Below are 24462 nucleotides of genomic sequence, written 5' to 3'. Positions count from 1 at the left end.
TTGAGCAGATGGTTAATCATCATATGACATTGATTTCCATTGACTTTGATGGGGCTCGCCGCCCCTGTGGACAAACACCAGTCATCTGACTGACGATCTGGAGGAGGGCCAGACATTTCCCCACCTGGGTGCCAGACGCCCTACAGGGATGTTCTTTCTTCGAAGTTTACTTTATGCAGAGGAATCCATGGCTGAATCTTCTTACATTACCATTTGGCTAATAGGATAGATTTTTTTTAAACTCTTTTTCCTTACAAGTACCAAGAAATCATATTCATATAGTCAGGCATGTCTTAACAAATCTTCATCAGCTCATGGAAATACCTTAATGTTTCCCTCAGCTGATCCGCTGATGAAACAGTCCTCGGTGGGATCCACAGCCAGAGCCTTAACCGGCGAGTCGTGAGCCTGGAAACTCTGCCGCTGGTGTCTGTGTGGGAGCTCCAAGATGGTGATCCAACCTTTTCTTCCGCCGGTGAGGAGAAGCTGCCGCCGCTGCGCCATTGAGAGCACGGTGGCGCCAGACTCATGGCAGCAGAAAGCTGGGGGAAAAAAACCAAAAAAAAAAACAACATGAGTGCTAAAACTCATAATTTCATTGTTCGGTCACTAATAATCAGAATCCCACAGTATTTTTGGTTTAGTTTTTCCCACACACTGTTGATGAGGGGAAAAAAATCCAAACAATTGATCTAGTTTAAAAGCAGATGGGAAAAAGAGAAACAGAATAATCTTTAGCCAACCTTAATAATAACTTACTGTGTATGAGGCTGTTAGCAGGAGTCACCAGCGTGTCCCACAGACAAACATTCCTGTGAAGTAAAAGCATTTCCAAAAAATGAGCCACTTCTCATCATACATTATAAAAGACATTTATTCAAAGGTTGTCTTTGCTTGTGTGTCCTCCTGACACCTAAAGCTTGACAGACGGCAGCCTGACACATTATTTAATCCTATGGAGTAAGACAGGGTGATCTGCAGCTGGAGCACCCTTAATTGCTCAGGAGAGGACCTCCATGCAGTGCAGGACAATGTAAACCCGAATCTTGGGACATCCTCCCAGAAGTGTATTTTTGAGGTTAGACACTGGAGTTGGACACACAGGCCTGGGTGGTAGACTCAGCTCTAATTCATGCCAAAGCTGTTCCGTCACATTCATGTATAGACTCTGTGTGTCTGTTAAATTCTTCCACACTTCTTTGATTTCTAAATCTTTTTATAGCAGAAGCTTTTATTGATGTCCTACAAAAGCCAGTTTCTGCCAGTTTCACACCCTGCACAAAACTGTACGACTTGGGGAAAAAAGCAGTCAGGGCGGTTCTAGGAGAACACTGGATTTCCAGACAGAGAATGTTTCTCTTGCTCTAGATTCCAGTGGTGATCGATTGATTAATTGATCTCAGTGGAGAAATTTACTTGCTCAATAGTCAAAAAGAAGGTGCCAAAAGGAGGAAAAGGTGCATGGGGGTATATACAGTGCGTACACAGTGCGTATATATATATATATATATATATATATATATATATATATATATATATATATATATATATATATATATATCACCTCCTCTTAGCAACTTCCTCCACTGAGTCCAGTGTGCAGCCTAGGACAGAAACTGCCTTTTTTTTTTTTTTACCAATTTGTCTCCTGACCTATCCTTGCACTTACCGATGTAAGGCTTTGATGCAGCTCCATAGCCATGGAAACCCTTTCTATGAGGCTCTTGACAGCATCATGAGCTAATCAGAAGACCGCGTGAAGATTGAGTTCTGCAACTACCGACTTTGTGCACCTTAGCTTCCAAAGAGCCCGTGTGACACGACCCAGCTTCCACTTCATTATAACACCACGGACAGCTGACTTGCATATCTAGCAGCAGAATCTATTTTGCATTAGAGGCCCTATCATGGTACCACTCCAGAATTCACTGAATCATCCATCCTTTCACAGATAATGGCAGAAGAAATCTGCATGTCTAGTTTCAGGAACCTATGGCCAAAACACACCAGATCCTGAAACTTTATATCGTAGCAATAAAAGCAGAAGTCTTCATGTAGGTCTTAAAAATTCCTTAAACTATCTTACTCATTTAAACCATGCATGGTGTCCGGAGTAGCACTTAAAAAATTATAAAGCTGCTTTTAAAGAATCATCACTTTTTGCTTCCAATCGGTTTTATTTCAAATAATTTAATCTCTTTAAAAAAACAAACAAGCAAAACAAACACAGCAAAAGCCCAGTGGAGATGAAGGGTTATGGGTGACTAAATGGGAACAGAGGTGCAGGGCTGTAGTAGCAATTTGCTTTTGTACCTGTTGTCAGTTGAAAGACCTGCAGTGGCGATGAGAGAAGAAGAGCCCACGAAAACAAAGTCATTAGCGGTCTTGTTGTGACACTGCAAAGTCTGGCAGAGAGAAGCACAGAAGGCAGTTGGTAAAAGAAACTTGGTAAAATATCCTTTTAATGTAATGACAGTAAAGGGAAATAAATATATAAATGAATTACCAGGTATGGTTTGGGTGTGTTCCCACTGGTGTTAGTTTGCCAGAGACTTAATGCTCCATCTGCATCTACAATACCAAACTACACACAACAAGCAGAGAGCAGATTGCTGTTACTGAAGAAGTATTTACCACTTTATTTATTTGAACGAACAAAAGCCCCCAAAAATCAGGCCTGCAGCTAAATACTGAGAGCTTTACGTCCCTTTGGAACAGACTAAAATGGTTTGCCATCACTTAAAAGTCAGTTCTTCATCAGGCAAAAGAATATCAAGGTGCTGTGGGGACCAGGATGGTTCTGTGACAGGATCAACCAAACATTAATAATAATAGTGAATTTCCCTGTCACTGGTCATAATGTTTATGGTTGATATGCTTACATAACTAAAATGAGTTGCTCTGCTTACATTCTCTCTGCATTAGCTTTATTCCAAAGCATATTGCTCTCTCTTGGCCAACACAGGCAGATAAGTGCTGGCACAGGAGAGGTACCATCTGAGGAAATTATTAGCCTGAGGCGAGAGTCTGAGTTCAAAACGTTGGCTTCGTTCAGCTCAGTAACAATATGTGCTGCGGACCAACTCCCCATGGTGGTGAGAGCTGGAGTGGAGATTATTCAGAGAGTATGAAAATATATCAGAAAACAACAAAATGGTGTTCGGTTTCAGGATAGCATACCAATCTATCACCTAAAGGTCGTAGGACATGTAGAGGTGAAAAATTGAAAGGTATAAACCAAGGAAATAGTTTCTGATTATAGTTTTTCTTTAAATAGAAAAGTTGAATTAAACAGAATGTGTAAAGGTCATTGCTGTTTTTTTTTAACAAAACAGAGAGGAATTTATGACAAAAATGTGCAGATATTTTTAACTCTAAGCCTTTCTACTTTACCTTAAGATCCAGGTAGCTCTAGTAGAATCAGCAGTCAGACCAGTAAGCTAACCCCAGAGGTTTGTTAACACAGGTGTTCTTTTAGTCTTTATGTGGCTTTGTAGTACAAAACATCTGTTGATGTTCACATATTGTGTTCAAAATCAACGCCTCGTATCCAAACTGCAATTCAGCTACAATAATCTGCTGCAGTGGTGACCCATTTCTTTGCCAGTGACTCATCCAAATGAACAAACAGCTACTTTACTGTAGTTACATAAATCCTACAAAGGACTGATTATACAGAGAAATTTGTATATCTATAATTTACCTCATGTCTGAGCCAAATTAACTACCAACTCTATTCTGTATTTTGAGCTCACTTTAGAAAACCTGAATTCTATTAGCAAGAAATAACAGGAGAAACCCTGACTGTAGCTTGACTTAAGAGTTTTAATGACTGCATTAAAGCCGGGCATACACTGCGATTTTTTGCCCTTTTCGAGGCGATTTACCAGTAGTGCGAGAATTTTTCAATCGGGCCGACTTTCAGCCTGATTCTGCGTCGTGTAGTGTACAGGGGGGTAACAAGGGGCGATCATCCTCTCACGACCACCTCCCTATCAGGAAGAGTTAGATTTTCTCCCGACTGTCGTGGGCAAATCGCTCAATGGGCATGCGCAAACAAGGATTCTTCTTTTTCTTCTTCCTCTCAGATGTAAACACAGCAGGTAAAAATGGAATTCTTTCATTAAAATTGACAAACCGTAGAAGCCACGTTTACTCAAATATGTTGTCGCCTTTTCTTTTTAGGGCTTTCAGCATAAAATTGCACAAATTGCTAAGGCAGCGCGTTTCTCTCTAGTGAGCTTCATATTCCTCTTCTACTAATTTGGATTCCGGATAGACGAGTCAGAGTAGCTCCATCATATCAGAGTCTGATGTGGTTTTTAGATGTACAGTGTGAGCAGGAAGATCGCAGTAGAGCGTTGGGCTGAACATCAATCGTGAGCTGTGAACTCAAACTGTACGACGTACAGTGTGAGCTGTAGCTGCGGGCAACGATTGAAAAAATTGCACAGTTTATGCCCGGCTTAATACAGATAAGTAAAAAAATAAAAATATAAAAAAACAAGACCTACTTAGTGGAGAAAAAAAAGGCTTGATTTTTGCCTCTCACAAACAGCTAATAAAAAAAGATTAAAATAGTAGAAATGGATTTGCTAACCGCAGCATATAGGGATATAAGGAATAAGGTTGGTTGATGCCAGAGGAAAAACTTCAGCCTTCTATACTGCTTGAATACAGTTTCAGGCTAAAGTGATTGTGAACCACAGTGGCAAATTATAGACTTGGCTCATCTGAAAGAGCTCTTAAATCTCTGCCGAAGGATGCCGGTTTGTCAGGTTCCCTGTGCTACTCAGACAACCTTTCTATTGACCTCCTGGCTTTGCAACTCAATAAATCTTCACCTCACAAACATAAATTAGAACTGTTCATTTTAGCATCCCTACACTCTGGGTAAAATATATATATATATATATATATATATATATATATATATATATAAATATAAATAAGAGTTCAGTTTCCTGTTTACTACATTGTGACTCTGAAACTTTGCATTAACAGCTAATGAATCGTTTCTTTGTGTTTGTTTTTTAAAACAAAATTTTGCCTTTCCTAAAGCAAAGACTTTCACAACAAAGCCTATGTTCCCCATGTTTAGTAGAAGAGACTGACACTTTACCACTTAACATGTAGTTTTAGTGCTCCGTCTCTCTCTAGCTTGTATGTGAAGCACTGACCTTGTTTCCTTGGTGGTTGAATCGGATCCTGGTGACCCTGGAGTGACCCGGACCTCTGAAGCAGATGATCTGCTGGGAGTGACCCCACTCAAACATCCTGACGCTACCGTCTTGAGCCCCAGTCAGGTCTGACAGAACAGGATGAGGACAAGCAGAAATTAAGATATATCTTTTATGTAGAGCGTGTATGGTTCTGGGATCTCAGCTTAATCAATGTTTTCCTGACGTCCCACCTAGATACCTCCCAGGTTGCATTTGTAAAAAATTACAAGAATGTAGCTAAAGAGCAGAGAGAGTCTTTATTTAAACAGCAGCAACAGGAACCAGAGGGGAGAAAAAAAATCTTTTCAGATGCAGAACAAGTCTCTAGAGACATTTTTAGGTGATGCAACCCTCCATGGAGGCTTTTCACAGAAGACTATGACGAATATGTTGTACCTTTAATATACAAGCAATGACTCCTCCAATGTACTGACAGACGTCAGAGCTCTACTTACAGTATGGTAGTGTGGGATGAGAGGTCATTCTTCTCACATTGTTGATATTTCTCTTTATCATCTGGGATAAGAAGAGAGAAGAGGGGGTGGACACAAATTTCGCTGAGAAACTATTTAAAACATATTTTTTAATGCAGGAAAAGATATAAAAAGTCAGAATAACGGCATAGCTAACAGGGCTGGCTTGGTGCATAGGGAGGAACCTCAGAGAAAAATTAAGACAGCAAACTTTTTGGACTTTACAAAATCCTCTGCAATGCTTGAAAGGTTGATGATATGCTAGAAACAAACTATAGCAGAGAAAAACTTTTAGAAACTAAAAAGTTTCACAATAAATATTTTTTTAATGCAGTGGTCCAAGTTTGGTTTATATAGATTTCTTTTCTACAAACTGAGAAAAAGGAACAACAGCGAGGAGGTTCTTTATTGGTCTAAAAAGTTGTTCAAACTACCCCAAACTAAAATACTCCAAGCTAAAATACAGGATGGCTTCAGTTTGAATACATTAACACATGAGTAGGGCGTACTGGTGTTATGATGTCCAGGGAATGGGCCTTCCAACTTCCAGCGCCTAATACATCAGTAAGCGAGCCACATTTTGCGGTGACGTTAAACATGCCGTTTCTGACAGAAAACTGACAAATGCAGAAACATTGAGGACTGTAGTTCAACCACATGGTTGGTGTCCGAAGTGGTTGACTCCATGCGATGAAAATGGAAACGTTTCTTAGACCATTTCTACAACTGGATATTAGCTCACTGAACTTCATTGTTCCGTTTACTTCATTTTAAGCTTAGTAAAGAAAACAGTACAAACTGTTAGTTAAAAAGTTTCATTTTTTGACTTATTTCATGTCTGTAGTGTAAAAACTGAACACTAAATATTCATACTTAGCTTAGATGATGGATGATAAAGTCTGATATTTAAAGGTTGACTGTAAACATATTGCATTATTTCTATGTTCGATTCACACAACTAATTACATTGATAAGCACCTGATAAAATATCTTAAAATAAATAAGGGATTCCTTAACATTAAAGTTATTATCTTTGATGACACTTAAAATCTTGTTTTGTTCCTTATTCAAGAAATCCATAACATATAATAGTACTTTTCCAGGAACAGCATTAAATCGTTGTTTTAATCGATGATGTTTCTTGGTTTCTGTTTTCTATCCTACTTTCCGACTGCTGGCCCCGAGGAGCACACATTAACTTCTATGTCTGCTCTAACTTTTATTTATTATTCCATTATTGAGCCAAACTTTTTTTTTTCCTCCTCCGAGCTTAGCAAACAGTTTGTAAAATAATTACTATCCTGAGTGGATTTTACTGTCCAGTCTGCATAACAGTAAGCGAACTGGTCAAAAATTAACAAACATGACTCACATCTACGTGATTCTGCCTTTCTGGCTGATAATGCCACATTTCTCTCCTCAGTCCGAACACTTTTACAGCATTTTATTAATTAAAAGCAGCAGAAACTGCAATTTGAAATAAGTTAATTCCTATGTTAGCCTATGACAGGAACTAATGTTAACAGCCAAGACGCTTTCGGCAAACTGGGCGCAGATGAAAATGAATTATTAATGCAGATTATTTCAGCTGCTTTAACAACAAATAAAGGCAGATCCAGGGCGAAAGACACGATCAGTTACTTCCAGAAGAGCGTTACCAGGTATTTTATTTGTAAAGCTGTGCCATCTCTGTCATTTGGAACCTAAAAAAAAATAAATTCTAAATGCTTTTTAAATAAACAAAATGAAAAGTTTCAAAAATTCACTTCAGATTGTATGGCAGGTTAAATGATCTCCATGGAAAACTAACAGAAATCAAACGAATTAACTAGGTTGCATCATATTGATTAATCAATAAAAAAAAAAGTTTGCTTTGACCCAGGAAAATAAACTTTATTAAGCATGTTTATCTTTACAGGTACAACAATTTAAAAAAAATTAACAATAAATTTAGCAGCAGTGGATTCTGTCAGCAAGTCAGATATAATAAAATAGTGAATTATTATTCATCTTTTTTGGACCTCTAATCTACAAAAGGTCAAATTGCTGCATTTTTTTTTGTGATAAATTGATATATTTTAGGTTGTTCCACAATGTTCTGTCAAATTTTTTTTACTTTTTTATCAAAGAGGAATTCACCAAATTGATTCTCCTATTGGACTATCTGGATCCCAGTTAAGGCAGTTTATTTGATCAGTAGCAATCAGTACCCTTCCTCTTCACCCTTTTCACCTCAGACTTCAGCTATCGCTCTGAGTCCTGCCACCTTCAGTTGTTTTCTGATGACTCAGCTATTGTTGGCTGCATTGAAAAGGGTGAGGAGAGGGAATACAGGACTGTGGTGGGCAACTTTGTCACTTGGAGTGAGCTGAACCACCTGCAGCTCAACGTGACAAAGACTAAGGAGCTAATAGTGGATCTGAGGAGGACAAAAACACCTGTGACCCCTGTTTCCATCCTGGGGGTTCCTGTTGACACTGTGAAGGAGTATACAGGTGCTGGTCATAAAATTAGAATATCATGAAAAGATAGATTGATTTCAGTAATTCCATTTAAAAAGTGAAACTTGTATATTATATTCATACATTACATACAAACTCATATATTTCAGATGTTTATTTTGTTTAATTTTGATGATTACAAATGACAACAAATGAAAATCTCAAATTCATCATATCAGAAAATTAGAATATTACTGAAGACCAATAAAAACAAAGGATTTATCGAAATGTTGGCCAACTGAAAAGTATGAACATGAAAAGTATGAGCATGTACAGCACTCAGTATTTAGTTGGGCCTCCTTTGGCCTGTATTACTGCAGCAATGCGGCGTGGCATGGAGTCGATCAGTCTGTGGCACTGCTCAGGTGTTATGATAGCCCAGGTTGCTCTAATAGTGGCTTTTAGCTCTTCTGAATTGTTGGGTCTGGTGTATTGCATCTTCTTCACAATACCCCATAGATTTTCTATGGGGTTAAGGTCAGGAGAGTTTGCTGGCCAATTAAGAACAGGGATACCATGGTCCTTCAACCAGGTACTGGTAGCTTTGGCACTGTGTGCAGGTGCCAAGTCCTGTTGGAAAATGAAATCCGCATCTCCAAAAAGTTGGTCAGCTGCAGGAAGCATGAAGTGCTCTAAAACTTCCTGGTATGTGGCTGCGTTGACCCTGGACCTCAGAAAACACAATGGACCAACACCAGCAGATGACATGGCACCCCAAACCATCACTGACTGTGGAAACTTTACACTGGACTTCAAGCAACGTGGATGAAGTGCCTCTCTTCTTTTCCTCCAGACTCTGGGACCTTGATTTCCAAAGGAAATGCAAAATTTACTTTCATCAGAGAACATGACTTTGGACCACTCACCAGCAGTCCAGTCCTGTTTCTCTTTAGCCCAGGCAAGACGCTTCTGACGCTGTCTGTGGTTCAAGAGTGGCTTGACACAAGGAATGCGACAGCAGAAACCCATGTCTTTCATACGTCTGTGTGTGGTGGTTCTTGAAGCACTCACTCCAGCTGCAGTCCACTCTTTGTGAATCTCCCCCACATTTTTGAATGGGTTTTGTTTCACAATCCTCTCCAGGGTGCGGTTATCTTTCTTGCTTGTACACTTTTTTCGACCACATCTTTTCCTTCCCTTCGCCTCTCTATTAATGTGCTTGGACACTGAGCTCTGTGAACAGCCAGCCTCTTTAGCGATGACCTTTTGTGTCTTGCCCTCCTTGTGCAAGGTGTCGATGGTCGTCTTTTGGACAACTGTCAAGTCAGCAGTCTTCCCCATGATTGTGTAGCCTATAGAACTAGACTGAAAGACCATTTAAAGGCTTTTGCAGGTGGTTTGAGTTAATTAGCTGATTAGAGTGTGGCACCAGGGGCCATCAATTTTGAACCTTTTCACAATATTCTAATTTTCTGATATGATGAATTTGAGATTTTCATTTGTTGTCATTTGTAATCATCAAAATTAAACAAAATAAACATCTGAAATATATGAGTTTGTATGTAATGTATGAATATAATATACAAGTTTCACTTTTTAAATGGAATTACTGAAATCAATCTACTTTTTCATGATATTCTAATTTTATGACCAGCACCTGTACACTCACCGGCCACTTTATTAGGTACCCCATGCTAGTAATGGGTTGGACCCCCTTTTGCCTTCAGAACTGCCTCCATTCTTCGTGGCATAGATTCAACAAGGTGCTGGAAGCATTCCTCAGGGAGTGTGGTCCATATTGACATGATGGCATCACACAGTTGCCGCAGATTTGTCGGCTGCACATCCATGATGCGAATCTCCCGTTCCACCACATCCCAAAGATGCTCTATTGGATTGAGATCTGGTGACTGTGGAGGCCATTTGAGTACAGTGAACTCATTGTCATGTTCAAGAAACCAGTCTGAGATGATTCCAGCTTTATGACATGGCGCATTATCCTGCTGAAAGTAGCCATCAGAAGTTGGGTACATTGTGGTCATAAAGGGATGGACATGGTCAGCAACAATACTCAGGTAGGCTGTGGCGTTGCAACGATGCTCAATTGGTACCAAGGGGCCCAAACAGTGCCAAGAAAATATTCCCCACACCATGACACCACCACCACCAGCCTGAACCGTTGATACAAGGCAGGACGGATCCATGCTTTCATGTTGTAGATGCCAAATTCTGACCCTACCATCCGAATGTCGCAGCAGAAATCGAGACTGATCAGACCAGGCAACGTTTTTCCAATCTTCTATTTTCCAATTTCGATGAGCTTGTGCAAATTGTAGCCTCAGTTTCCTGTTCTTAGCTGAAAGGAGTGGCACCCGGTGTGGTCTTCTGCTGCTGTAGCCCATCTGCCTCAAAGTTCGACGTACTGTGCGTTCAGAGATGCTCTTCTGCCCACCTTGGTTGTAACGGGTGGTTATTTGAGTCACTGTTGCCCTTCTATCAGCTCGAACCAGTCTGGCCATTCTCCTCTGACCTCTGGCATCAACAAGGCATTTCCACCCACAGAACTGCCGCTCACTGGATGTTTTTTTCTTTTTCGGACCATTCTCTGTAAACCCTAGAGATGGTTGTGCGTGAAAATCCCAGTAGATCAGCAGTTTCTGAAATACTCAGACCAGCCCTTCTGGCACCAACAATCATGCCACGTTCAAAGTCACTCAAATCACCTTTCTTCCCCATACTGATGCTCGGTTTGAACTGCAGGAGATTGTCTTGACCATGTCTACATGCCTAAATGCACTGAGTTGCCGCCATGTGATTGGCTGCTTAGAAATTAAGTGTTAACGAGCAGTTGGACAGGTGTACCTAAAAAAGTGGCCGGTGAGTACCTGGGAGTGTACTTTAACAATAAGTTGGACTGGACTAGAAACACAGAGGGGGTCTACAAAAAGGGCCAAATCCGACTATTCTGCCTGAGGAGGCTGAAGTCCTTTAACATCTGTGGGACGATGCTGAGGATGTTTTATGAGTCTGTTGTTGCTAGCACGCTCTTCTTCGCTGTCACATGCTGGGGCAGTGGGCTGAGGGTCGCTGAAAACAACAGACTGAACAAACTGATCAAGAGGGCCGGTGATGTTGTGGGGGAGCAGCTGTACACCCTGACCACCGTGGCAGAGAGGAGGATGCTGTCCAGGTTTCAGTCCATATTAGACAATGACTCACATCCTCTCCACGACACACTGGTCCAGCAGACGAGCTCCTTTAGCAGAAGACTCCTCCTACCCAGATGCACCACAGGAAATAATTCCTACCTGTGGTCATCAATCTATATAACGCCTCCCTCAAGTGATTCAGACACCCCCCCCCGTAATTGACATTTATTCACTATTTTTGCACGCCACGTATCACTTTATTTAGATTTATCACTTTATTTGGATTTTCACTTTATTTGGATTTAGTTTTTACATATGCATAGATATATGTACAGATATATATACAGAAGAGCTATATGTGTATATATTTTATCTCTTTTTATTCTTATTTTTTATTTTTATTATATTGTATAGTCGGATGTGTATATATTATATAAAACTGTAACTAGAGCGTGTAACAAAAGTAATTTCCCTCTGGGATTATTAAAGTATTTCTGATTCTGATACTGAAAGCTTCTCAATGAAGTAACCTCCTGCTTATATATTACGTTATTTGATGCCAGGTGTACAGATCGGATGCCATGCAGCTGTATGCTACACAGCTTATTGTTAAATATTAGACATTCTCAAGGACAAAATTAAAACGCCATCATAGGTTGTGTAAGAAGAATGGCTCTGTTAAGTATTCCATAACAAACTTTAACATTTTACATTAATGTTCTTATGAATCTGTACCGATTCCTGCATTCCTGTGTAGGAATGTCACAATTTGCTTTATTTGCAGTTATACCCAAAAAGTAGTTAGTTACTGATGGGTACAATTCAGGCCTTTTGCACTTTTGTTTCCATCTACGCTATATAAAAAAAGAGCGATTGGCTGCACATCTAAACTTGCACATACTGCCATTATCCCTCGTTTTTATTTTCTCCTTATTCGTCATCCTATAGAGTCCTTCCAACACAGTGATTTTTGTTCGCACTGTTGATAATGATGTGAGTGATGAAAAACCAAAGTCAAATTCCTTGTCTATGCACAACCTTTGCCATTAAAGATCATTCTGAAAAGCAACTGAAACAGTAGAAAACTTCAATCTTAGATGGTTAAAATAAAGCAGTCTGTTTAAAGACCAAGAGCAGTTTTTTCTCCTGTAGTTTTGCCTGCACATGGTTTAATAGATGTGCACGGAAATATTCGGTGATGTAAATAATAAGGCAGTCAGTCGAAGAGACAAAATATGCTAACATCAGCTGAGCAAACTGCTTCATAGCCAACAGTAATAGGACATGGAATTACTAAAGCCTGATGTTGTATGTGCAGAGTCAAATGTGTTTAGAGATAAATCATAATGATAAGCATATTTCACACATTAGGTCATGTGTTAGCAGCATATTAAGCATGTCCTCCAAAGGATGCTGTTAGGGGACAATCCCCCTCTCTTATATACTGTTCAGTAAAAAAGCAGCCTTCCAATCCAGTGTTATTCTTAGAACCTAAAACATTTTAATGTGTATTTATTAAACAACTGTTCTTCACATGAATGTTATATTTAAATGTATGCTAGAAGCTTACCACAGCTGCACCCCTGCCGGTCTGATGGCCTCCCAGCCACGGCACATTGATGGGTGTGCCGGGGCTGCTGTGGGTGTAAGGGGTTGTGCCGTGAAGCGAGGCAAAGTCGTCACGCGTGTGGACCACCAGGAAGTCATCACCGCCGACTCTACAGGCAGAAAAATAATATATAATTAATAATATATAATAATATATATATAATAATATATAATAAATAAGACATATATAATTAGCTGACATGGGTCATAAGACGTGAGCAGACTGGTAAGGGATTCTTTTCTTGCAGAAAATGAGCAGCTTTACACATTCATTCAGGAACATATGAATCCTTTAACCCTTAACATAATGACCATTCTTGCAAGACTACTGACATTAAAATGATTATTATAAATCATTAGAACAGCTTTCATAAACAGTCTGAAATCAAGTTAAAAAAGTGACTTAAATCAATACCGTAGATAAAATGAGGGAGTTGATGCACTAGTTGCAGGCTAGTGCAGTGTAAATAAATGCTAATGGACAAACATGCAAGTTAGCTCTCTTACCCTTTGGATTCCACTTCATCATCATCGATCCAAGTCAAGATCTGTGTGGCCAAAATGGATGACACATCCAGCTCCTGAATGTCATGAGTGGAGGCCATGACTAAACAGTTACGGTTTGCCTGGCGGACAGACAAAGACGAGACGTGAGGAAACAGAAGGATGGAAGGCAGAGGTGACAGAAGTGAGGGGAAAATAGGTCGAGTCTCAGAGGAACTGCATCAGACAAATTTAATGTGCCTACTGGCCAGTGCTCATTCATGTCGCCTCATATCAGAATCAAGATGTCACTTTAAAGGTGTCACTTGTTGGCACAAATAGTGTGTAATAATACTCTGTACTTTTATAGAACCACAAACCTGTCCTTAAGCAGCAGATATACACTTTTATACATACAGGCGGATCTTGGTAAATTAGAAAATAATCAGAAAGTTATTATATTTCACTAATTCAACGGAAACTGTTAAACTTATCATATAGATTCATGACACAAACTAATACTTTTCAATCATTTTAGTTAGCATGGATTATTATGGTTTACAATTAATAAAAAAAAAAAAAAAGGTTTTCCTTCATTAAAGAGCTTCTGAGAGCTTGTATTTCCCTTTGATTAAACTGTACTGAGAACAACGCTTTAGTTCAACCAAACTGCTGTACCTGATCTGACACCTTTAGTAATGGCACCATGGCGTCCTAACTTTTTAAAGACTGTTTTAAAGTTCCGGGAGGAGGGTAATATAGTCTTTCCAGACAGCACTTTGTTTTGGCAGGCAGAATTACTTAGTCTGAGGGTTATTTTCCTTTAATCACAGAAGAAAAGACTCTGGCAGCACTAGATAAAGAGCAACATTGAACCAAGGCCATTAGTCTTAACCCCATTCTGTTTTCAAAGAAGACAGTCTCAGCATCAGATGATGTAGAAGGTAAGAGACCATCCCGATGAGTTCTGTTTTGTCTTCTGCATTAAAATGCATTAGCGCGAAAGCAATTTGGCTTGAGCCTTTCATCAACTCAAAGAAATACGCCTGTACATCTTTAAGTGTTGTAAAAACAGAAAGTCAAACTTATATAATATGTATTCACTACACTGGCTGAAATACTTCAAGCATTTACTTCTCTAGATTTTGATGATTATGGCTACAGGTAATAAAAAGCAGAAATTTTGTATCCCTAAAAACTAGAATGACGGATGAAATTGATTAAAAATATTTTGAACAAAGAAGCTAGGCTTCCAAATGCATGTCCCATCTGTTAATGGGGGCTCTGACACCAGCCTCAGTCTACTGCTGGTGAAGCAGCCCCCTATTCTTGATGGATTTTGCTCAACAGTCCCCTGAAGGCAGCATTTATCCCTGTTTTGCACCTTTCCATCCACATTTTCTTTCAACTCAGCTGTCAATGAATAGGCTAAGATACGGCCCTATGAACAACCTTTTGTGCCCTTGTGGAGGAACTTAATGACTGTGTAGTGAACATCTGTCCAGTCAGCCGTCATGATGTTTTTTTCTCAAACTGACCAATGAGAAGAGATATTTAGAGGATCAGAAAATCTTTGCAGGTGTTTAGAATGCAATAGCTGATTAGGGTGGGGCATCATTAGTTTCCAATATTCAACTTTACCACAGTATCCTAAATTTCTGAGAAACTGAATTTTGGGTTTTGCCATAATTCTTAACATTATACGAATTAATTAATGTAATTAATCTGTAATAGATGCTAATCTGTAATATATGGCTTTCACTTTTTAAATTAGTAAAAAAAATATTAACCTTAGTTGCTGCTATTGTATTTTTATAGTTGTGCATGCTTGATAATGTATCACTGGAATAGACACAAACATTTAGTAATAAAAAACATCTCTCTTTTGACATACTCAATTTGTTTCTGGTCATCAATTCCAGTGGAAAATGCCTATAAGTGTGTAAACCTTCTCACTATAACCTATGCTGGTTTATCATCACAGCAGGCCATAAAATAAATACACATCTAAAGAAAGGGAAAACGTATCACATAATATTTTACCAGAGTTGGTTTTAAATTAGGGAAAAGGGTTGATTACCATTGTTCTTCAAAGAAACTAAACAGAAAACTGCATCAGCTTCCATGGTACAGATAATTTTTTTATAACATTACACAAATAGAAAAAAAAAAAAAAAAAAAAACATGAAGCAAGGACAGCCAAAAAAGAAACTGAAGTGATTAACTGTGAACACCAATGTATTTTTTGTATTTATTTTGTGACATAAATGTGAGCGGCTTTTACCTTGTTGATGGCAAAGGCTGTGATGATGTCAGATTCCTTGTGGATGATGCGTGCTTTGCCTCCGGGGCAGCCCAGATCTGACTCCGTCTGTAGCGAGTAAAACACACACCATGTCACCACCATGGAGATTTAGTAATTACAAGTGAAATGTTGGCAAATAGTTCCTGCAGACATAATCCCTGCACCATTTCCTTAAAAATACACAACAGAAATAGGAGAGCTGAACAAATCACTTGTCAAGTTATGTTCTGCAGAATAGATCTGCAAATCTAATCCTATTAATTATTTTCACCACTATAGTATTTAAGACGCTCATTCTTCTGTTTAAAAGATAAGATGAATCAGGCCAAACTTATAATAGTACAGAGCTATGATTATATTTCTTCACATTAAAATCAACTGTTATGTTTTATAGGAATTTGGCATGGTAGGCAACCAAGGGCAGTATCTAATAATAGAAAAGGAACTAAAAATGAAACACTTATAATTGCTATTTTTTTCACTCTCTTAAAAATTACATTTACCGTATTTTCACGACTATAAGGCGCACTTAAACGTCTTTTTTTTCCCTCAAAATGTGCGGTGCGCCCTATGGTGCGGTGCGCCTTATGTGTGTTGTAACTGCGACTTTTGAGACCACCTCATTGAGGAGATGATGAAAGAGTGGCTGAATGTAAGGAGACCAGGTGTTTTTTTTCCACTCATCACCATCGCTGTTAATATGTAACTCCATGCGTGCCCATCTCACAGCTGATGTGAAAAACATGGGGAAACAAATTAACGCTGCTCGACATCGGTGTGAACCGGACCCAGCAGGTGCAGCAGAAGCAGCGAGTTTACATGCAAAGTCAATGGTTGACGCGCGTATAGGTGCAGCAAAAGGTCCCGCAGCGCGTTTTGAGCTGCAGGTGCAGCACGTCGGGAGCGTTTAAGCATCTGAAGCGCCGCGCTTCTGCTGCTCGAGATGGAAAAATGGAAGTTTTGCTGCTGGACGCGCCGCATCAACCAATCAGAGAAGCTGATCTGGGAGCTGCCAGCGAGACAGACAGCGCTCTGATGACATATGATATTAACGCAAATGGAAAAGGCTGGATGGATGCGTGGCTGAGGCAGGTGTATGTGAGAAGACTAGGTGGTTTTTTCCACGCATCACCATCGCTGCGTGCCCATCTCACAGCCGATGTGAAAAAAAGGTGAATCAAATGAACGCTGTGCTCGCCGTTATCCCGGGGGTCTGACAAAGGAACTTCAACCGCTCGACATCGGTGTGAAGCAGCCGTTCGAAGGCTGCGAGCGGCGTGGGAGCGATGGATGACAGACTGAGACCACAGTTTCAGGATAAGAAGGCAGCGCCGGGCAGATTACGCCACAGTTTGCGGATGGATTGTAGATGCTTGGACTAAAGTGTGTGCTGGCTCTGTTGTTCAAGCTTTCGCAAAAGCCGGCATTATTTCTGAGGAGCTGCGCTGCACGGAAAGTGACTGACAGCGAAGAAGGGGAAACTGGCATGTCTGATTTAGCGCAGCTGTTTTATTCAGAAACAGAGGATGATGACTTTGATGGGTTTGATTAATACTTTGTAATAAATACATGAATAAAGCACAATCATACTCAGGTTTGCTCCCGCTGTATTTTTCTCCCTGAAAACTTAATTCAACAGCATCCCCGGCGCGTCTCCTCCTCTTCATCGCGGTGGCTGGCAGGTGTTTTTTCATCTAAATAATCTAAATCTTGCAGCTATATTTGCTGTGATCAGTGGGAATAAAGTAGTTTTAATATGTTTTTAAGTGAGAAAGTCCACCTGAAAACTTAATAATTGCAGTCAGTTCATCCAGATTATCTATTTCTGTCGGAGGCGCTCAGACCCCCACATACCAGCGGTGCGCTGACAGCAGAAATCTCTTCATCAGCAGCCTGTAGGCTGGGCAGCCTGGGGTTCATCGTGGCTGCTGGCAGGTGTTTTTCATCTAAATAATTTTAGCTGCAGGCACCAGGATACCGGTAATAAAAGCGAACATATTCCGTCAGCAGGTTTCAGGATTTTAAGTTAATTTAGGAGTGACCACAGCGCTGTGTCATCTGCGATGTGTCTGTCTCATGGCCAGCTGCCATGGTTTGATTAATACTTTGTAATAAATACATGAATAAAGCACAGTCATACTCAGTTTTGCCCCCGCTGTATTTTTAAATACGCAGTAGAGGTATTTAAAGGTAGTAGAGGACTTGTACCTGTATATAAAAAACGCGCCCTATAGTCCGGTGCGCCTTATGTGTGTGTTAAATACAGAAATGGGACACATAACTGAGAGTGCGCCTTTTAGTCCGGTGCGCCTTATGGTCGTGAAAATACGGTAAGAGATATGTGGTTTGGCAGAAACACATTTTCATGTAGCAGCACTTCTCTGTTTCTACTAGCTTGGCCCATCTGGACAGTGAAATGTTTCCCATCGTTAGATGATGGATAGATGCTTAATGCGATATTCAAAGCTTCGACTATAGCTATAAAGCCTAAACCTGCTTTAACCTTTCCCACAATTTTATCTCCTGACTTGTCTGCTATGTTCCCTGGTCCTAAAGATGCTTTTTGTTCACTGATGCTCTCCAACAAACCCCTGATGCCAACACAATCTTTAGAGATTAATTTACTATATTTACTAATCAGGTTGTTGCACAGGATTTTATCTAATGAATAAATGAATAAAACACTAAGGTTTTTAAGTATAGACATTTCTAAAGCCATATATAATTTTCCTTTTATTCCACAATTATCCCTTACCCAATAGCATACAAAGAAGATTCTCAAATGTGAAAGAGTCAAGGGTTTCAAAATGATCTGTGAAATGGTGCCAGCTAGTAGAGACAGAAAATTGTGAACTTGACACCCAAGCTACTCAAGACGAGATTGAATTAAAGTCTTCTGAGCATTTGGGTTGGTAGGAGAACAATGTGTTGTTTTATTTTAAAGAGTCAAATAAAACTTGACCTGCAGAAATCTAAATATGGTGTTTTGCCATTTTCACTAGCACATAATCTCTGCAGGATGCAAATTCACTGCGACAGAGCTAAGCCCATTAATGTGAAGCTGTTCAGCTTCGTAGGGTGTCCTCTGAGAGACCGGGTTAATTAAAGCTGAACCAAATGGAGTACCTACAATGTGCCGGCTCTCACAGTGAAAGCCACACGATTAGAACGTGTCTGTGAAGCATTGGTTTACAGAATGATTTAAGATTTATGGCTCACACTCGCATTAATATTAAGGCAGTCAAATGTAAGATTAATATCAAACTCCTGACAGAAACATTCGGAGTTCATAGCCCTAAGAAAACAAGTACTGTAATTCTGCCAGAACTTTTCATATTGGATAAAAGTGGTTATGCAACTAGAACAGAAATGACAAGTACTTTAAAAGTGTGTGCCTACTAGCCCGACAGCTTGAACGATTCCGACTTTAAACCGATGATGTTTGTTACGTAAGGCGTTATATTTACAGGAGTAGTAAACAGAAGACCGCCAAACATTTCTTAGTGTTCAAAGAATGTTATATAAAATGTCATGTTCTGGAAGGGACAACTGCAAAACATGACATTTTTAGAAGCACATCATGAATCATACAAACCTGCTGATCAGCAGGCATATTTTTAAAGCTGAATACGCTTTTCTTTTTAACAAAATGGCCTTTTACCAAAAAAAGCTTCAGAGGAAAATCTTTCAAAACTACCCTTTTTTTGGTCATGAAGACTCTCAGTCATCCAGGTCATACTCATTCCAAAAAAGTAAAAAAAACACCACTGTTTGCAATTTTTAAGACGTTTTGCTTCCAATCCAGGAAGCTTTTTAAATTCAAAATGTCAGAATTAAGGTAGAGTTCGAGGCTTAAAAACATGCTAATTGAACCGGACGAACGGGTCTGCCCCTTAGGAATGGGGGTTTAATTGGGTTCTCTGTTAGTCTGACAATACCCAATACTGGTTTATGCCTCTGAAAGGAGGGTTGTTAGGGGGAATTGTTGGCCTGCCTGAACAGGCAAGATGTTCTGGTCCCCTGTATGGGGGTGGGGGTTGCGATGATAGCGGGAAGAAACCAACTATCGCTGCATTATAGGTTTTTGAAAGCTGTAACAGCTGAGTCCACCACATCTGTTTCAGGTTTTAGCTTTCACAAACCTACAATGCAGCCATAGAGGGAAAGATGGCGTAATTATTCAACAAAGCCTGCTGATACTTGCAGTTAAACAATACTATCTTGGTCATTTCAGTACATTTCAGTCACTATCCTTAAGCCGCGAAATTTTTTTCTTTAACAAAATAAGATTCCAGTTTCCCCATATTCATTTTTCTGGTGTTTCTACAAATTTATTAGATCCTTAGCAGGTTTTTTGTAGTAATTTTGTTTTCTGCTATTATCATACCATTTTAGTCATTTTTGCTTCAGTTTCTCTTTGTTTCTGCAATTTTTCATTCACACTGCATTTTTGAAGGAAATGCCACTTTTTCTGGTTTTGTTTGTGCTTTAATATAGTAAAACTGATATGAGCAGCTCAAATAACAAGTCATTAAAAGCTGGACTGGTGCACCTTTAATTCAAACCTTTCATGCAAACATTTCATTTGGACTGACTGAACTTAAGTGTTGTAAGGTTTGACAACATTCATCCCACTCATACACCCACCCCACTGCCACACCACAAGCAATAATCAGAAGAAGCAGTACCTGACTGTTTCCTGCCCCTTCCACTCCTGAATATTTCATAATGTCAGGGTGGTCCTCAACCAACTTTAAAGATTGGGGGAGCAGCGAAAGGGGAGACCAGCACAAACAAAAAACACAACAACCAGTGATAAAACATGCAAATACACAAACATTAATTCATTGTTATGTTATTGACTCAGTGTTTTTAATTATCTGCATTAAAAATGGAAGCATTGACATGCAAATTAATGCAATTACAATAAATCTGGTCTGCATGCAGCACCCAAAAAAAATTAAAAGAAGCAAAGGCATCAACAGTGATTTAAAAACACAAATGACGTCATCAATCTGGGGTAGATGCAGATGCACTGTGGCTTCTATCATAGTGTTAAAATATGTTACTTGGTGAGAGTTAATATAGTGAGTCTCATGCAGTTGGCTGGTAGACTAGAAGTGTATCGTACCTGATTTGTGCCTGGTTTCTTTGTGAAGATGTTTCTAATGAATGTCTCCTGCACCTCTTCCTGTTTGACCAAATACTGCCATAAACGCTTCACAGGCAGTGCTGAATGGTGGCTATTTCTAGGGAAAAAAAAAAACAGAAAGGACCAACAACAGGAAGATTATAGATTTATTTGAAGAATTTATAAAAATGGCTTTACAAGCAGCACAGGGATAAAAGCTGTTGTCCATTCAGAGGGACTATTTGCTTTGAGGACATTTTAGCGGTTCTTTAAAGGTGTCAATAAAGTGCCATTTTTACTCCTTTAAAAACAAAAGAGACAAACGAGTTTTTTTATTTTTAACCTAAAAAGACACTGGTACCTGAAAGGAGTGTTAGATGGTTCAAATAGGGCTTTGTGTCTGAGCAGGGCAGGGCCAGGTGTGGTGATTTCATCCTGGAGGTAAGTGGAGATATACTTAGAGGGAGGGCCGCCGAACAGCTCCAGCCTCTTTTGCAGCACCTGCTCCCATCGTTGCAGCGTCTTAACTACGGCGTGACATAGTGGAGAGGCCACAGGCAAATCTGGGTTTAAAAAAGCAGCAGCACAAAAAGGTAGCAACATTAGCTGAGAGAGGCAGAATGAAAGAGGGCAGCACTCATCTGCGTCCTGAATGCTATTCTTTTTTAACAGGTAGACTAGTTTAGCCTTTACCTAACAAATCGTATCCTGCCATCGGGTAAAAAGACTTGAGGTTGACTAATACCAGCTGAACCATGGCTAGACGCATCAAACACCAGCTTAAAGAGAAAAGAGGCAAAATTGAATCATTTCAAGGGGAATAAGGACATGATGGTGTGTTGAAGCTGAATTAATGGATGTTAAGAAGAAACACAGGAGCCTGTAATGTAAACATCTTGTTTTGAGTGGGAAGATGAGTCACAGTATACAGAGATAACCACTCAGTGGTGTGTCACCTGTATGAATTATGGTTGGAATGTTCTCTCTGCGGAGAGTTGGGCTCAAAGACGTCTCCAAATTCATCGTCTTCATCTTCATCCTGGCTGTCCTGGCTCTCCTCTGAGTCATAATTAACTCTGCTTTCCGATGGTGGCAGCTGAGGCTGGGAAGCAGAAGGACAGAGCAACAAGGAATCAGCTGGAAGATATGACTTTGTGGCAGGAGAATTAACAGTTGTGGGGTTTTTGCCCTCATTGTCATCTATATTGTGGATTACCTTGGCAATAAAATAATCCCAGATACTGAGCTCTGGAGGAACAAACTGCTCTTTAAAGATGGAGGTAGTGTCTTGTTCCACAACAATCTTTGGAATGGATGGTCCTTCCCGCTCAATTCCTGACTCTTCCTTGGAGCTGCTGCGGGATGACAGAAGCCTGAATCGTCGTGATTTCCTGTCTGACCCACTTGGGGAGGCTGATAAAACAACACATATGTTAAATTTGCTTTAATGAATTAAAAGAAGAAGAAAAGAAAACATGACCTCTATGCCAGAGAGAAAGTAAGCATTTGCTAAATAATCACTTGGAGGTGGCGTTCTAGCAGGGCTGCTGGATTTATCCATGACAGGGACACGTGCGCCTCCTCCAAACACAGTCGTCCAAAGGTTGCAGTTAAGTGGATGCGCCGCGATGCGAAAAAGCTCGTTGCTGGAGTGCGTTGCCATCCCGTGAACAAACAGGCTGAGGAAGACTGCAGTCAGGATCTCACAGAGCAGCACAGCCAAGCCCGGCTGGATCTCCTCACCTGCAGAACTCAGCAGGCAAATAAGGGAGGCAACACCTGAAAAAACAAACAAACCATTAAGTTGCAAAGAGTCAATAAAATTACAGCATTTTTTCTAAATTATAAGTTTATAAGTTTTTATAGAAAGAAAAAAATTACAAAATACAAATTAAAGTATCAGTTCAAATGGATCTTGTGCTATATGAATGTGTCACTAGTTTAGCCCAAAATTATTCATACCACAAAGGGATTCTGATTTAAAAATTTCCTTGAATCAAGCCCGTTTTTTGATTAAAACACATATGAGACAGGCACCTCTCAAAACAATAAAATACAAAAGAAGTTTTAATTTTCAAAGATAGGGAATACATTTTAATAATTTATTTTCTGCATCTTTAAATCTATAACCAATGAATAGAAAAACAACAGTACAGCCTTTATCGAACAGCTTTGTTCATGTTTCCACTGCAATTTAAACCATATTGGTTTTAAAGTCCTAGCTTTGACGTTGGAGGACCTTCCCAGTATCCTAAACGTTTGCTCCTGACAGCAAATGCATCAATAGTCAGACAAAAGTATTATATTAAGCAACAACAACAACAACAAAAAAAGACTTAAGAATCTTAGCTCTTCTTTCCAAGGCTAGAAATAAATGGCATTATGGGAAATATTAAACACACAATTCTAAAATGGATGGTCTGTTTTAAATTCTCCTAAATTATCATGTAAAATGTAACAGTTAACAAAAAGTGGGGATCGTTTCCATCATCAAAATCTTAACAGGAAACTATAGCAGCATTTTCTCAAACTGCGAAATGTCTCATCTACAAGGAATCCTCTGCAATACGTTAGTAAATAACCAGGTTCCAAATATCTTACTTTTATTTAATAAGCAAATGGTATCTTGCATATCTTTAGTCGGATCAACTGAATAGAAACATTGCACCTTAAAGATAACATTTAACTCTGAAAACAAACCAAAATGAGAGTGGAAGGTCTGATACTACTGTCAACTACCATGCTCTGAATTATTAAAGAATGTGACAGCAGCAAAGACAGATCTTTAATAATTAATGTAAATATAAACTATCTTCGCAGAAAACCTGAAGACTGATGAAAAAAACCCTGATTTCTGTCAGTATGTTTTTGGCTTGCTCTTAATTTACTCTCTACTTATAGAGTGAGCTAAAAAAAAAACATGCTTTCAGGACACGTTCTTTAAGTGTTGTACTAATTATGTCATAACCAATAACAGTGTTTCCTGACATTGCTGCTAATAAACTCAATGATGCAATTTGAGGTTCTCTACAAAATACATGACGCACTGAAGAAAGATCGTCTAGAAGATCTCTAATCACCCATCCCTGCCAACATATCTAATGAGTTATCAAGAGATCTATGTTGATCTCTACAAAATAAATGAACCATCTTTCACTATGGTTACTTGTTATCTTGCAAGGCTGATGAAAAAGAGACAATTTATCAGCTATGAAAACACGTGATTCAGTTTTGCTTTAGCAAAAAAAAAAAAAAAAAAAAAAAATACATAAATAAAAATAAGAATTGAAGGGCTTATGAAGAAAAAGTAGAGAAATTTACAAATACATTCAGATAACCTCCCTCTTTTAAAAGTAACTGGAAGATAGCTATTGCCTTTGGCATTTTGTGGAATAGAAGATCATTCTAACACAAAGATGTTGCATGTGTGGTCGCTAACTGGGAACATAGAGAAAAGGGTGAAAAACAGGTTGGCTTTAATTTCATTTTGCCAACTGGATCTGAAACACACAAAAAAACAATTGGAAACTTGTTTACAAAGGAGCAGCTGAGATGTGTGTATGAGAGACGGTAACCAAGGTTTTACAGAAATCTTTTTTTAAGTGTGCTCTGTCAGTGAAAGAAAACATGTCAATATCCACAGTTTGTGT

General features: G+C 39.3%; 1 protein-coding gene across 1 annotated transcript in view; it reads right to left on the bottom strand.

Annotated features, from left to right (window-relative positions):
• LOC119798582 (dmX-like protein 1) overlaps nucleotides 1–24462 on the bottom strand; it is a 79190-nt gene that overhangs the window by 5835 nt on the left and 48893 nt on the right. The window contains exons 34-49 of the mRNA XM_038308125.1: nucleotides 22334–22591; nucleotides 22029–22225; nucleotides 21769–21914; nucleotides 21506–21591; nucleotides 21174–21375; nucleotides 20813–20930; nucleotides 20370–20432; nucleotides 15661–15747; nucleotides 13401–13519; nucleotides 12856–13003; nucleotides 5678–5738; nucleotides 5181–5308; nucleotides 2507–2584; nucleotides 2314–2405; nucleotides 760–812; nucleotides 325–542 (exon numbers count right to left, since the gene is read on the bottom strand). Coding sequence (XP_038164053.1) covers nucleotides 325–542; nucleotides 760–812; nucleotides 2314–2405; nucleotides 2507–2584; nucleotides 5181–5308; nucleotides 5678–5738; nucleotides 12856–13003; nucleotides 13401–13519; nucleotides 15661–15747; nucleotides 20370–20432; nucleotides 20813–20930; nucleotides 21174–21375; nucleotides 21506–21591; nucleotides 21769–21914; nucleotides 22029–22225; nucleotides 22334–22591 — 2054 coding nt within the window. The remainder of the gene's footprint in view (nucleotides 1–324; nucleotides 543–759; nucleotides 813–2313; nucleotides 2406–2506; nucleotides 2585–5180; nucleotides 5309–5677; nucleotides 5739–12855; nucleotides 13004–13400; nucleotides 13520–15660; nucleotides 15748–20369; nucleotides 20433–20812; nucleotides 20931–21173; nucleotides 21376–21505; nucleotides 21592–21768; nucleotides 21915–22028; nucleotides 22226–22333; nucleotides 22592–24462) is intronic.

Source organism: Cyprinodon tularosa, unplaced genomic scaffold (assembly GCF_016077235.1).
Source record: "Cyprinodon tularosa strain WSP-4 unplaced genomic scaffold, ASM1607723v1 ctg63, whole genome shotgun sequence".
NCBI lineage: Eukaryota > Metazoa > Chordata > Actinopteri > Cyprinodontiformes > Cyprinodontidae > Cyprinodon > Cyprinodon tularosa.
The sequence above is the reverse complement of the archived record's forward strand: the minus strand, read 5'-3'. Positions and strand labels throughout refer to the sequence as shown.